This window comes from Danio rerio, chromosome 2 (genome assembly GCF_049306965.1).
Source record: "Danio rerio strain Tuebingen ecotype United States chromosome 2, GRCz12tu, whole genome shotgun sequence".
NCBI classification, from domain to species: Eukaryota; Metazoa; Chordata; class Actinopteri; order Cypriniformes; family Danionidae; genus Danio; species Danio rerio.
In genome coordinates, this window is record NC_133177.1 from 15,751,311 (window position 1) to 15,766,942 (window position 15,632).

A 15,632-nucleotide genomic window follows, 5' to 3' on the forward strand; every position below is an offset into this window, starting at 1 on the left:
TAATTTTGTTTGGTTTTTAAAAACATCTGAAGGTACAACATGTTTGGAAATGATGTAGGATAAATGTATTACCTCATCAAGTAATATTTACCTTGATTTTTCTTCAATTGTTGTTGATAAAAATGTAAATTCCCTCAACCTTGAACATGTTTCCAGATGGCACTCTTCATTTTCATAGAAATCACCAAAATAATCTTTCACTTTAACTTTTTAAAGGGACATTACATTGTTGTGGTGGAAATGACACTGATACTTATGCGACAGCTATATTTTGTATACAAAATTAATTTATTAATTTTTTTAGCTTAGTCCCTTTATTAATCTGGGATCACCACAGCGGAGTGAACCCTCACTTATCTAGCACATGGTTTATGCAGCGGAAACCGGAGCACCCAGAGGAAACCCATGCGAACGCAGTGAGAACATGCAAACGCCAACTGACCCAGCCGAGGCTGGAACCAGCGACCTTCTTGCTGTGAGGCGACAACACTACCTACTGCGCCACTGCGTCGCTTCTTGTATAAAAAAATATTGATAAGTCTCACAATAATAACTATAAAATTTTAATAATTTTACCAGTGCTTAATTAAGATACATTGGCCAGTCATTCACTGCACCTTGTCCTGCACTCATTTCAAAGCATCGCCACCCTGTACTAAATTGGCAGCTGTATTGACGCATTACTTCCAATAGACAACAACAGGGTAGGCGACATCTAATGTAAATATCTATGTCCGTCATTAATATTACAAATTCTATGACGACCATAATAACACATGAACCCCACCCAAAAAAAAACTGTTATTTAATATAACAATGTTCATTCATACAATGACATGTTCAAAAGGGTTCATTGGCATCTCAACAAAAAGTAATTTAGTAAAAATGACTTTCAAAGTCAAAAGTCACAACATAAATTAGCCTACACTACGAAGTTTCTAAACAAACCTGCCTAATTGTTGTTAAAAAACAAAGAAACAAACAATCAATATAATACATTTTTAGAAACAAACAATTATTCTTATTATTCTAAATTGTCCAAATTATAATTTCATTACGTTTATTTCTTATAACAGCATCAGAATAATAATAATAATAATAATAATAATAATAATAATAAACAAATACTCATAGTAATGACTAAAAGTTAACACTTGTTAAATCTATAAATGGTCAAAAGGCAATTGAATCACTGCATTGGGAAAATTAAACAATTAAATTGTGATTTGCATGAGGTTTCATTTAAATGTTGTGTTAGAGACAATGACAAACACCCAATGTTGAACATGTATTCCATAACTTTAATTTTAAGACATTACATTATTTTCACATTTGATATATTTAGCATTTCAGTCTCTATAGTCTCATAAGTCTGGGGAGAGGTCATTTTATGCATGAAATGTTTGCATATTCCATTTTCTAATTGACGTACGACCAGGATTCTGATTAGGTGAAAAACACAATACAACAACTTAAGTGGGAGAAAAACAAAACAAAAAAAACTCTTTTTCCTTATTTTAAAATGAGAGATGGAGACACAAATAAACCATCTGCAGCCAGCAGTTGTTTATGCACTCCTCCATTTTAAGGTCAGGTAAGGCCTCCAAATAACTGAAATAAAGTACACTTTATAAGTAATGACAAAAATAATGTTGACACATAACTAAAACCAGATTAGACAAATGATATGACCAATGACTATCCAGAAACACATATACATACCCAAGTCTCTATAATTAAAGATATCTGAGGCTTTTCTAGTTAAGGTGTCTACACAACTGAATTAGTAGTCTGACATTTTTAAAGGCAATAATCCACATATGATTTGCAATGACGTTGATTAAAGAGCTGACAACACAATACAGTACAAAAAAGTAATCAAGGATGTGAGTAGTGTTCTTCTGTACCGATTCATTTGTTTCCCTTTTTGATCAATAGAAACAGTCAACAGAATGTTCAAATCAATTACAAACCACATAAGTATGCATGAAATTATTGACATTAATTTGAATAATTAATTGAATTATTTAACAATATAAAGTGCATTATGACATGTAAATACAATAACTTGAAATATGTTCTATGACAAGACATAGAAACTCTGTCCATTTGATGAGTTTTGGATAGTAATAACAATTCCTATTTTACATTTATACACGTTGTTTTAAATATTGCTACAGTACAATGTTCAGGAAAAATAGAATCCACATTGTGGAAAAACAAAAGGAAAAGTTTATATTTGACCCATTCCTTAAATTTATTTCAAGGAATTCGGTATCGCAGAAGTGATGCATTCCAACATGCCTTAACCAATAAAATCAAAACAATGTTAACACTGACACAAGGCATTTTAAGATGATACTAAATGGAATATTCTGTGGAAGCAGATCATTGTATTTTATTAATAAGAGGTCTGTTCAATAACACTGAGTGGTGACTGGGCAATCATCAGCTAATAAAGAACAAAACGTGTCTTGGTTAACAATAAAGGGTGCACAGATTGTGATAAAACTTAAAAAAAAAGTTTCTAAGAAACTCTGAATTATATTCAGTCTCTTGTAAGTTATGCTTACATAACTTTGAGCATTAGCATCAATTACTAACTGTCGTTCGCTTAACGGCCACTGGCATTGCTAATAATGAGTCCCGTTTAGATAATAATTTTACAACCACAATTGAATGTTAATGATGCTCATATCTGTTGGAGGTTGGTACATTTTTAAATGTTTTTTAAATAAGTGTCTTCTATTCGATCCATTTGATATATGGAATTACTCTCACAATTAAATGTATATTTTTTGTTTTGTTTACCTAAAAATGAAAACCTGCCATTAAATCTTTCATCATAAAGACAATAAAGGAGATTATTAATTAAATTTCAATTCTTGGTGATTCATAAAAAATGAAATGTCTACTGGTACATTAGGAGTCCAAAATACAAAATACAAATTAGTGGCAAATCAAGCATGTTTCAGTGTCTTGTAACTATATGCTTTTTTGACTCTCAAAGTGCTGGTAGCTGTTGACATGTATTTGGTGAATCAATAAAAATAATGGTTTAAGCTAAAAATCATCTTAATTTTGGCATGAACTAAGATTGGGTTGGAACAGAGAGAGAAAAAAGATTCAGTAGTGAAAAAGGAAACGGCTTTCTGCAAGAAAAAGTCCAAGTATTGCATTTTTCCTGAAGTTTTATCATATACACACAAAATATGCTGATATTCACACACACACATACACACACACACACACACACACACACACACACACACACACACACACACACACACACACACACACACACAACGCACTGATGATATTCAACACCAGACATTATAAGTGAGATCTTGAGTCTTTTACTTCTGTAGTTTCAATAAAATAAAAAATAATTAAAATAAATAAATGTTATTGAAGTGTCTTTGTAGTGCCAAAAGGGCATCCTAACATCTCATTCATACCACGTGATAGCTGTTGCCAGTTCAGTTGTCTGCCAAGTATTTACCTGTAGAATTATAAAAAAAAAACACAGCTCATGTTTAATATTGTAAATCGTAAAATTGGACTTTTATTTTTGGATGTGAAGTTACTTTTCCCATACAAGACTTACCTGCAGAAAACCTTTTTTTAACCAGGGACAGTCTGTACCCTGAACCTACGAGATGAAAATCACAGCCAGATAAAGTGCTGCCCTCACTGGTAAACTGCACCGCGAGCTGAGATGGTCTGCTTGGGCCTTCAGCTAACTGGAAGCGAGCCAGAAGTGCACCTACTCCTGTCATGAACAACAGATTGTAAAAGAATGTTTATTCAGACTATGCATTTGTATTAACATATTCATGAAGTTGATAAATATACTGCAATGCTATAGCACACAACCTGATAGGACACAATACTGTATATTCTCTCAGAGCAATAACATTTTTAAAACTACAAAAAAAGTGAATGCATACTTAACCAGACAAGCATTGGTGGCCATTAATGTTGTTAAACAAGCCATTTTATTTGATTCTATTTTAAACATTCAAGCTCCACTGCTTGCCACATAAAAAAAAAAAAAAAAAAAAAAAAACAGTTTGGCTAATATTCCCACTAATGTTTGATTTTTAGAGTCATTGCATTACGGTGCAAGATGCCGATTAGCTCTCCAGTAGACGTAACCAACAGTAAAAGCGGTACATGGAAACGGGGCCTTAGTAATTCAATGTAATACAAAGTTTTGTCATTATGGGCACGCATGCTGATCTTGACCTATCTGCTTCCAACTACATGGTGCAGATGCAAGCGTTAATGCTATCAATTCAATTCAATGCATTTGTTATTTGAGCTAGCACATTTTCAATGAAATCATCTTAAAACAACAGCAAAGATAAATTAAAGATAATCTTCTACTTTTAGCTATGTGTTATTGGTCTATTTTTTGTTCTTAAAAGGGATCTATAAATCACCTTTAAGAGGTTTTAACCCAGTGGTGTGGCAACAGTATATGAATATAGCCAGCCTCTAATTGTCACAGAACAGAATCAAAGGAGAAGTTTGTGCAGTTGAACCAGTCTTTATTAATAGTTTAACAAAGGCAGTCTGTAAGTAATTCAAATGAATCACACAGAACCGGTTCTTCAAAGCCAACTCATAAGGCAAACCCCGGCCGGGGCGAGAGAGGAAAAGAGTCGATCGGTCCGTGCCCACCACAGCGATGCGGGAACCACTGACCTCCGGCTGCTGATGGTCAGAGCACAGTCAACAGGTGAGTAAGTAAGTGGCGGCACTCAGAACATGCAACGATGAATACAGGAGGGATGATCGACAACCAGATCGAGACTAGACGAGACAAATGAGGATGAGATCTGATGTAGAGGAAAGACTAATACACGGATTGCTAACGCACAGAGTAACAATAATCTGACAACAGGAGGAGAAATAAGGGAGGTAGATATAGGAGTGTCAATAATGACAAAGCGGGAACAGGTGACTGCTGATCAGCGCTCGCGCTGATTGCAAGCGCTGACAGCTGGCAAGGGAAGACACAGAAGGGAAAAAGATTGACAATTAACAAACCAGATTCATGACACTAATTGTAAAAATGTATTACTTCTATCTTTTGTAATCACACTTTATAATAACAGTCTGCAAAAACTTTGAATGACATTCTTTTTCATGTACATGTTATCAAAGGGTGGGAGGATATATTCGACCCATTAGTGACGATCTGTCTCTCTTTAGCATAAAAGCAGCTAGGGCTGTGCAATTAATCGAAAATCCGATTTCGATTTTAGCTTCTAACGATTATGAAACACCATTAATTGAGATAAACAATTATTAACTTAGCAGCCCGAAAGACTGCGTGCTTATGTGTGTGTGTGTGCGGCGCGCGCACACTGGGGGTGCATTTCCCAAAACCATCGTTAGCCAACTAAGGTCGCAAGCTTTGTCGTTACAAACATAGTTCGTTGATTTTCCATTTTCCAAATCCATTGTTCCAAAGTACATTCGCAAACTGCATCGCAAACTTGTAGGCTTGCTGTAGCTAGAAGCATAGCTCCTAGTTGTTTTCTATTCTCAGTTATTCCCCTATGTCTTATTCCTTTTAAACCTTAAAACATTTAAACTTTGAATGATTAAAAAAAAAAAAAACATAAAAAATAATCTCTCTTGTTAGTAATTTGCTTTCAATGTATTTGTGCAGTTCAGTTTTAGCAATCTTTATATTGACAATTGGGTGCCCTTCACTGTAAAATAATGTCTGTGATTTTAACAATAAATGTCTGTACAATCTATAATGAAAATTATTAAATTATTAACAGCTAATTTCTGTACAAAAAGGAAAATAGCTGTAACAGACCTAATTTATGTTTTCGAGAAACCAATCAAAGTGTCTGAAATCTAACCATACACCTTCATTCACTAGTCCCTAAATTAGTCAATTAGATTAGTCCAATAGACAGAGTGAATGACCACAAAATGACTGAATTCAGACACTAATGAACACCTGCTGTTAACAAGCACAATCACTGAAGGAAAGAACAAGAATTAAAACTACAGGTACAGCCACACACCAAACTAACTGAATTAAAACAGAGAATTTAAACAACTCCATTAAATAAAGGCATTACCAGCTTTACTGATTACAGTTTAACTTAAATTCTCTCATATCTGCAAAAATATTTGATAATTAACAGAGGTTTATATATATATATTTTTTGAAAATATTTTATTTGACCTCACCATCATGGAGATCAGTGGCTGCTTTAGTTGGGCTCTTGAACTTTTACTATTCTATCTTAATGTTTTACTGGCTGATATAACTGTGTTTCTGAAACTCCTCAGTTATAGCAAGAAGAACAAATGAGAAACTATACTGTGTGTAATTTACAGTTAATTGTTATAGATATAATTTATAGTATTTTATAAGTTAAGCCAAAGAATTTTTTTTTGCTATTGTTTGGGATATGTTACAGCATCCCATTGAAGTTGAACAAACAATAAAAAAAAAAAAAAAAAAAAACTAATACTACTAATTAGGGTTGGGCATCTAAGCTATAATGCCGATTCGATACGCATTTCGATACAAAGAATACGACCTGATATATTAGCGATACATTTGTGACATTGCGATGCAACACGATACGATTTACACCCATATCACGATACAATGCGATAATTCAGAACTAACTTATTAGATCAAGTTTATGAGATGATGTAAGAAAGGATGCTGTGCCATTGAATGAGTTTGATTATTTATTAACCAAGTAAAACCAAGACTTTTTTTACAAACTGGCTTTTCTCTCAGAGCCAGAGTGTCAGTTTACAGTAGAGGGCCATTTTAGAACCTATAGCACATATTATTTAAGTATTTTCAAGATAAACAGAATGTATAAGTGCAATATATATTATAAATGTATATATTTACACTTTCAACATAAAGGTTTACCATTGCACAACAAGAATTGTGATTTAACTTTTCAACTATGAAAACAAGTTTTACAAAGATATATTGTGCCACTGAATATTCAAAACTTAAGGTCATGAACTAGCAGTGTTATGCTGCTTTGAAACATCACTGTCACTGTAAACAACAGGCTAATAAAAATATAAATAAATAAAAATTAACAGGAGGTGTTTAAAACCTTCGTTCTCTGTGACACTAGGCTGAATATCTTTGCAAATGAACAATGCAATAGCATTCGTTATTGGCGTAGAGCGAGCAGAACTGTTGCGCATGGAGAAAACTTTCAATGCTTTTCTCACCACTTTTGGAGCTGGTAGCTACAGTTGAAGCAGAGCAGGAAGCCGGGGATGCAGGAACACTGGAAGATGCTTCCACAACAACACAGAGGCGCCGCTTCAAGTAAGATATCAGATTAGTCGTACTGCCCGTGTATTTTACAGATGCGCGGCACATATTGCAAATTGCATCTGTCCTGTCAAGTCGTCCATCCTTTTTGCAGAATCCATAATGTTGCCATACTTTAGATTTAAAACTCAGTGAGGAATAAAATGTTTGTTTTGCTTCTCGCGCTTTCTGAGGGCGCACCACTAGCTTCATCAGCACACCTGATAAACTGAGTTGTAGTGTAAGTGTACACATCCGCATCTGCTGCTCTACCGATGCATGAACGCGTATCGATACATATCGGTTAATCTTCCCATCCCTACTACTAATACTTTAATTCTTAGACTTTACAGACCTGAAACTTGCCTATAGCACTTATTCATTGTTGCTCTTAGTTGTGTAAATTGCTTGCTTGTCCTCATTTGTAAGTCGCTTTGGATAAAAGCGTCTGCTAAATGACTAAATGTAAATGTAAATTATCAAGGATTTAATAAAATATTAAAATTTTATAGGTTTCATGCACACAAGATTGAAATTTCCAGCTGCACATTGTGACACTCAGACATCAAGAATCAGGATAGAAACCATTGTTGCTAAAAAGAAAAAAAGCTGCTTAATTCATTCATGCTTTAATGTATGCTGGGTGCCAGCATAGTACAAAAATCTCAGCATGCATTGCAGCATGAATATATTATGCAGCTTAAAGTTCTTGCAATCGATTTAATTTACTTTATTTTATGTTGTTTTTGGGAGGCAATATTTCAGTAGATTGTTTTGTATTGTTCTGGGTTGATTTTTATTATTTGTTTGTCACCATTGTTGAGATTCAAAGACTAAGTGTTGATGTCTGTGTGTGTGTGTGTTTAAAGTTCTGCCATAGTTCAAGCATTCTAATTATGAATGATGTATTTAGACCTATTAAACAGTCATTGGCAGCTGTAGGTCAAGTGGTTTCATTTAAATATGGTATTAATTTATCACTCAGGTGAGGGTTTCGATATCATAGTTAAACTTATCAGACTTAATTTATTTTTGATTTTTTTGGCTTGTCATGCTATACAAATAGTGTGATTGACACAATTATTTATAGCAGCCAAAATAAGTCAAGTGATGTGATTTCGCAGGTCAGAGTTCACCAAGCTTGAACTCACGTGTGTATAAATGGAAGTCCACGGGGAGAAAAGCCCAGTGTGATCACAGCTTTAGGGTTGGGCGATGTCGACCAATTTGGCATTGTACGATGTCTAATGTGAAACACATGAGGTGAATTAATTATTTATGAATAATTAACTAATGCATAACAAATTAATTTTTTGTAGAATACCGTTTAAATTACCTGACCCGCATGGTCTTTGTTTTATGCTATGATCACACCAGACACAGAACGTGCAGATAAATCATGCTATTCCCACGTAAATAGCCACGTGAACATTTGCATTTACTTGATTCATTCGCGCATCAAACCCCGCTTCATTCGTGCGATAAACCCCGCTTCATTTGCGCGTCGAATTCACTTCTGAACAAACCCGGATTCACGTCATAGGCATGGCTTCTGTCTACCAATTGACTCTAGCTTTGTTGCTAAATGGCTAAAATGAATTTTATTAAGAAAATAACAGTGTTTATTTGCTTTATGAAGGCTGAAAAACAGTGTCAATACAAGGCCGTGTCTGAGTCTACTAGATCCTGTCAGAGGTGCATCCAGCTCTGTATTTAAATGGCAGCCAATGGTGACTTTTAACTAGTGGAAATGCATTTGTTGATATAAATAACAATAGTTTTTACTAGTAAAGATGCAATTGTTGATATCAATAACTATAGTTTTTAGTAGGGGAAATGCAATTGTTGATATCAATAACTATAGTTTTTACTAGTGGTAATGCAATTGTTATCAAAAATTCAGTTGTTGATATCAAAAATTTAAATTCATCATTATTATGCACATTATTGAATTCATATATGCACATATCCAAAAAGCAATTTGTGCGATCTAAAACAATCAATACTAGTGAAAATGCATTTTTAACTTGTAAGAATTAAGTTGCAGATATCAAGAAATAGGGGTGGGCGATATGTAAAAAATATCATATCCCGATTCTTTCTGGGGAAATCACGATTCACGATTTTTATACCGATTTTTTTTTTTTTAAGTTGTTTTTTAAGAATATTTTGCAAATTACAAAGGTACAATACAACCAAACTAATGTCCCCACATAAAAATATACTCTTAGCATGTATGTATAAGAATATTTTAATCAAGTGAAGATTTAATGCAAGTGCTATTCTGCAAAGAAAGAACATTCAACAAGACTTGCATTACAATTACTGTACCATCAAAATTAACATTTGTTTAACAAATCTAACAAATCTTAGTTTAACAAGTCTAACAAATCAGCTTATTAGACATAGATCCTCAGCAACACCTTTAAAAATGTAAATGGCTTATTTTTTTTACAAAGTTAAATAAAGTTTAAATAAAAATATCACTGTCAATGCAAGTGCACAGACTTTAGCATAACTCCCAAAATAAACATTGGCTTAGAAAAGAAAAATAAACATACAAACAGTAAACTACCTTTTGTACTCTGTTAAGTACCATAGATTTTTGTGCAACATGTTTCAGAACCAAACAAATAAAATAAAGATACAAAAATATTTCCTGACCTCATTCCCGAGTCTTGTAAACTTAGCAGCTTTGGAACATATACATTTCAAAAGATAACAAAGTATGACAAATCACAATCACAAATTCTTAGAAAGGAAGACCAGCTGATTCACTTTCTCGGGCTTAAGAGATGCCCATTGGCAGGTGTTGATATTGCCACCAGTACTGAAAGCCCTTTCTGAGGGAGCACTTGTGGCTGGAATGCAGAGATACTTTCTAGCAAGCTGGCTAATTCTTGGAAAGTTTGCCTCATGGACTTTCCACCATTCCAGCGGATCCACCTCACTTTCTGCATTTGGCGTGGACAAGTATCCCTTCAATTCTCCTTCCATTGCCTCTTTCAGAGATGAGGAAACTGATGTGGTTGCAGATGCACTTGCAACACCTAAGGCTTTTAAAAAGCTGGAAAGTGTTTTCTTTGCTTTCTTGGGTGGTGTCTGATCCTCATCAAGGATTTGTGACGTGGAGGCTGAGGTATTAGATGTAGACTGCTGATCTGATTTTGGATACTGTATGTGTATGGTCATCAAAGACTCCAGCTCAGCCACAGCTCTGGTTTGTATTCCCTCTACCTTGTCTTTGGCAATGAATTGTGTTTTGAATCTGGGATCAAAAAGCGAAGCCATATCCAGCAGGTCATCAGTGGTGGGGTCCTGATATTTGTCAGTGAGGTAATTCAGAATGGTTGTCTTCATTGTTTTTGTTAGTTCAGTGTCTTCATCATTCAGGCTCAAAATGTTGACTTTCAACATGTGAAGCACTGGCTTGACATAAGATACACTCACATAGTCCTCACCTGAGAGTGCATCTGTAAAGTCTCTCAGTGGACTCAGTGCCTTTTTCACAGACTCCATCACGTCAACATCTTGCCAGGATGGAACCAAATGCCTTGCCTTGTCTGCCTTCAGGACCTGAGAAATCGCCTTTTTCTGGTCAAGCACTCGCTCAATCATGCTGAGACTTGAACCCCATCGTGTTGGGGACTCAGTGATGAGCTTCTGTTAAGGTAGCTTTAGCTCAGCTTGAGCATTACTTGGTTCCCTCTTTTTCTTCCAGCTGAAGGAGAATGTGCTGACAACTTTCTTGCAAACAGATGTTGCACGTTCAACACGAGGGTCTTTGGCACTTTTTTCTAAAAAAAGAAAAAGAAAAAAAAAGAACAATGTATCAATTAGATTTAACCTAATGCACAACACAATGTAAAAATGTATATAAAATGTTTAAATGTATATAAACATTTCATTTACAAAACATTTACTCATACCAGTGCCAGTGGCGCCCCCAGAAAAATTTCATAGGGGTGGCCAAATGAGGCCACATCAAATCTTGGGGTGGCACACACGAAAAAATTAATTCAGTGTAATGTTATATTTTTGTGTTGATGTAATAATGTGATTTTAACTAGCAATTAATTACTTCAGTAATTCAGCAATTATAATTCAGCAAGTATATGTGCAAACCTAATAAAATTTAATATTTAGTTTTAAAACACTTTTCAGGCCAGTTATTTTTCACATACTTTTATTGTTAAGCAGTATATGCCATATCTAAAATTAATGAAGATTAATGAATTAAGTCATTTTGGTGGCTGCATTGTATTGATTTATTTATTTATTGTAATACTGTGAATTTACATAACTAAATATAAATTAATAATATCAAAAGCAAAATCATATTGGGGTGACTAGAGTTTACACACAGCAACCCCTGGCCACCCCTTGGGGGCGCCCCTGACCTGTGCAATTACAACAAACTAATCTTATGATTTTACTATGTTCAAAGTTCCTAATGTAATTTGCAATCATGTATTATAATAGCTGAATATAATCACTTGAATATCGGAGACCGTTATTATTTTTAGTTGCACTTACCGATGGCTAGGTGGAGTCTGTGCCCAAAACACTGCAGACAAGTCCAGCTGTTGAGCTCCAATGCCTTCACCATGTTGGCCCCATTATCTGTCGTCATACAGGTCATGTTTGCTTCTTTCAGTCCCCAACATTCAAGCGCGTCCTTAAGACCTTGCGCTATGACCTCGCCTGTGTGGTCTTGTGGAAAATATGTTATTTCTAGACACTCACGCACCGCACAACTTCCACTCATGAATAAAGTGAATCATCAGACTTAAATACGGCTCTGACGTACGGCTAGACCATAAATCAGCCGTTGTAGCGAAAAGCTTTACGTTTTGAATTTTATTTTGAATCTTGCTGCGGCACTCTGAATAAAGCTGTGGAATGGCAGTGGAGGAAAAATATTTGCGGCTGGGTATTTCGTAATGTGGATCTATGACTTTAAACAATCTTTTGAAGCCCTCATTTTCCACAGTCTTTATAGGAATCATGTCTTTGGTCAGGTAAAATGTCACGGCATCAGTTACGTCTTTCCAGCGCTTGCTCGTTCTCTCATACGGAGTTCCTTTGTGATACGTTTCTTTCGTTAGAGTTGTTTGTTTAAGCCTTGTCGTTTCTGGCTGCTTGGATGTACCTGGTGATGTACTTGCGTGGGGTCCTTTTAAAATTTGACTCTCTGCATATTCTTTCGGGTGCTTTCTCTTGAGGTGGTTAAAAAGGTTCGTTGTGTTGCTATCCGTCGTGCGAATCTTATCATTGCAACATTTGCAAATAACTGTTGTTTGCGCTGTGTCTGTTAGCAAAAATCCGAACCATTTCCATATTACAGAAGTTGATTTTTTTTTAGGAACCAACTCTTCTTCACTGACTACAGCCCTATCAAGAAATGTTTATTACTTGTTGAAATTTCATTTTTGATTTTTGATATCATGAATGTTTTCCTCCAAGTAATGACGTCATTTTTGATATCAAGAATTCGGGTTTGTACTAGTGGAAATTATGGCAAGCCGTAACTTTTATTCCTTCTCAGGATATGTATTCTTCATATCAACAATTCAATTTTTGATATATCAACAATTAACATTCTTGATATCAACAATTCAGTTCTTGATATCAAAAAATGTAATTCTTGATATCAAAAATGTAATTTTTGATATCAAGAATTACATTTTTGATATCAACAACTTAATTTTTGATATCAACAATTACATTTTTGATATCAAAAATTGAATTTTCACTAGTGATAATTGTTATTTCAGATCTCACAAATTGCTTTTTGGAAATGTGCATATATAAATTCATCAATATGCATAGTAATAACAAATTTACATTTTTGATATCAACAATTGCATTTCCACTAGTAAAAAGTCACCATAGGCATCCATTCAAATTGAATTGTTGATATCTAGAACTGGATTGTTGATATCAAAAATTTAATTGTTGATATGAAGATTACATATCCTGAGAATGAATAAAAATCAAAAGCAAGCCGTTTTGACTTTTATTCATTCTCAGGATATGTAGCTATTCTTGATATCAACAATTGAATTCTTGATATCAGCAATTGAATTCTTGATATCAACAATTACATTCTTGATATCAACAAGGTAATTGTTGATATCATAAATGTAATTGTTGATATCAAGAATTCAATTGTTGATACCAAGAATTGCCTTTTTGGATATGTGCATAAATTAATGATGAGTGTCATCCTGTCCTCCCTTATAGGCCGGTCGCCGATGTTACGACTCGGCACAAACCACTCCCCTTCGCGTGCACGCACGTCGCTTACTAGAATGCAGCGCTTGTAGTTAAACCACAGTCTATGTGCTAACACTCCAGTTTTTCCAAGGAGTTTCCCTTATTTTACATCTATCTTCACACACCCGTTTTGTTATTTCACCGGAAAACTCGCGCAATTCCACCCCTAGGTCCTCATCTTTTTGGTACAGTCTCTCTCCCGCCACCTGATCTCCGTTCCATGGTACTAGAGTTACTACTAAAACCCCCAAAATCTCCTCTACTCTACCGATCTCCCTGAATTTCAGAGACAAATGTTGGCAGGTATCAGCAGTTTATCATAGGCTAAACATTTTATCGATTGTTTTGTTGCCACAGTTGGCACCAAACACAGACATAGAACTTAGTCATATGATTGACAAGCAACACCCAAATGTGCCAGGACAAGGCAATCTGCCAGCTAGAAAACGTCATCGACGGATTTATATGTAGTTTTTCTAATTATTATGTGAAGTGATTATGAACTACATCCTTTTGCTCTTCCCAATAAACTTCCCTTTTCGTCACAATTATTATTTGTAATCTTTTGTGTTAAAAAGCATACTGATAAAATAACACAAGACGTGTGAAATTTTCTAAACATGAAATTTACATCAAACATGAAAGTAGAATAATTAATATTTCTATTTATGTGAGTTGTAACAGATTGTTATGATAGTACAATATGTGGCTGAGTAACAACTCTGGAATCTGGAAAAATCTGGAATCTGCGGGTTCAAAATAATTTCAAATTGAGAAAATCTCATTTTATTTTGCCTAAATTAAACCTTTAGCAATGCATCTTACTAATCAAGCAGAAATGTTTTGACAAATTTACAGTAGAAAATAGCTCAAGCACATAATCTATACTAATGTTTTTTGACATAAAATAAAAATGAATACTTTTCATTTTTACCCATTCATGGTAAAAATACATCCATGCAGCATAAGTTTGTGATCTACACTGTCAGAATAAAAAGGTACATGTGGTACAAATAATGCTCCTTAAGGAACAGTTGTGTACCTTTGTAAAAGTTGCACCTAATAAAGGACAGAAAAGGCCTCTTATGATGCTGTTCTGTACTTTTTACGGTACAATTGAAATGAATGTACACAATTGTTCTCATAAAAATGGTACATAAGTGTTGGATAACTCATTTATTACAATATCTATGAAAATAAATATGACTTGAAAGGCAAAGTGATTGTATGAATAATTTTCATATTAAAACATTAATCATCATTTAAAAGCATTTGTTTAAAGAAACAAAACAACTGGTAAAACAAAGCTATATGTATTGTAAACTAAACATTTAAGGCATTTTAATCAACATTTAGTTTGCTGGCAAAGTCCTGCAAAGTGTGCAGACATTGTACTATTGTTAAACTAATCAAACATTGTGCATACAGTATCTTGGGTCACACTTTACAATAAGGTTCATTAGTTTATGTTAACTAATGCATTTAATAAGATGAACAAACAATGAACAATACATTTACTTCTGTATGTGTTCATGTTAGTTAACGTTAGTTAATTAAAATACAATAGTTCATCATTAGTTCATGTTAACTCATGGTGCATTAACTAATGTTAACAAGCATAAACTTGAATGTTAATAATGCATTAGTAAATGTTCAATTATGATTAATAAATGCTGTACATGTGTTGTTCATGATTAGTTCATGTTAGTAAATGCATTAACTAATGAACATTATTGTAAAGTGTTACCGTATCTTGTTACAATTCATTCATTCATTTTCTTTTTGGCTTAGTCCCTTTATTAATCTGGGGTCGCCACAGCGGAATGAACCACCAACATATCCAGCATATGTTTTACGCAGCGGATGCCCTTCCAGCCGCAACCCATCACTGGGAAACATCCATACTCACTCATTCACACACACTTATACACTGTGGTCAATTTTAGCATACCCAATTCTCCTGTACCGCATGTCTTTGGACTGTGAGGGTAACCGAAGCACCCAGAGGAAACCCACGCGAACA

General features: G+C 34.5%; 1 protein-coding gene across 4 annotated transcripts in view; it reads right to left on the minus strand.

Moving 5' to 3' along the window:
• Window positions 1-1,280: 1,280 nt before the first annotated feature.
• sgip1b (SH3GL interacting endocytic adaptor 1b) overlaps window positions 1,281-15,632 on the minus strand; it is a 150,828-nt gene continuing 136,476 nt past the window's right edge. For all 4 annotated transcript variants that reach the window (XM_017351458.4, XM_073924050.1, XM_009298216.5 and 1 more), the window contains 2 exons: window positions 3,608-3,772; window positions 1,281-3,502 (listed from right to left, as the gene is read on the minus strand). In XM_017351458.4, coding sequence (XP_017206947.1) covers window positions 3,480-3,502; window positions 3,608-3,772 — 188 coding nt within the window. In that variant the 3' untranslated portion in view covers window positions 1,281-3,479. The remainder of the gene's footprint in view (window positions 3,503-3,607; window positions 3,773-15,632) is intronic.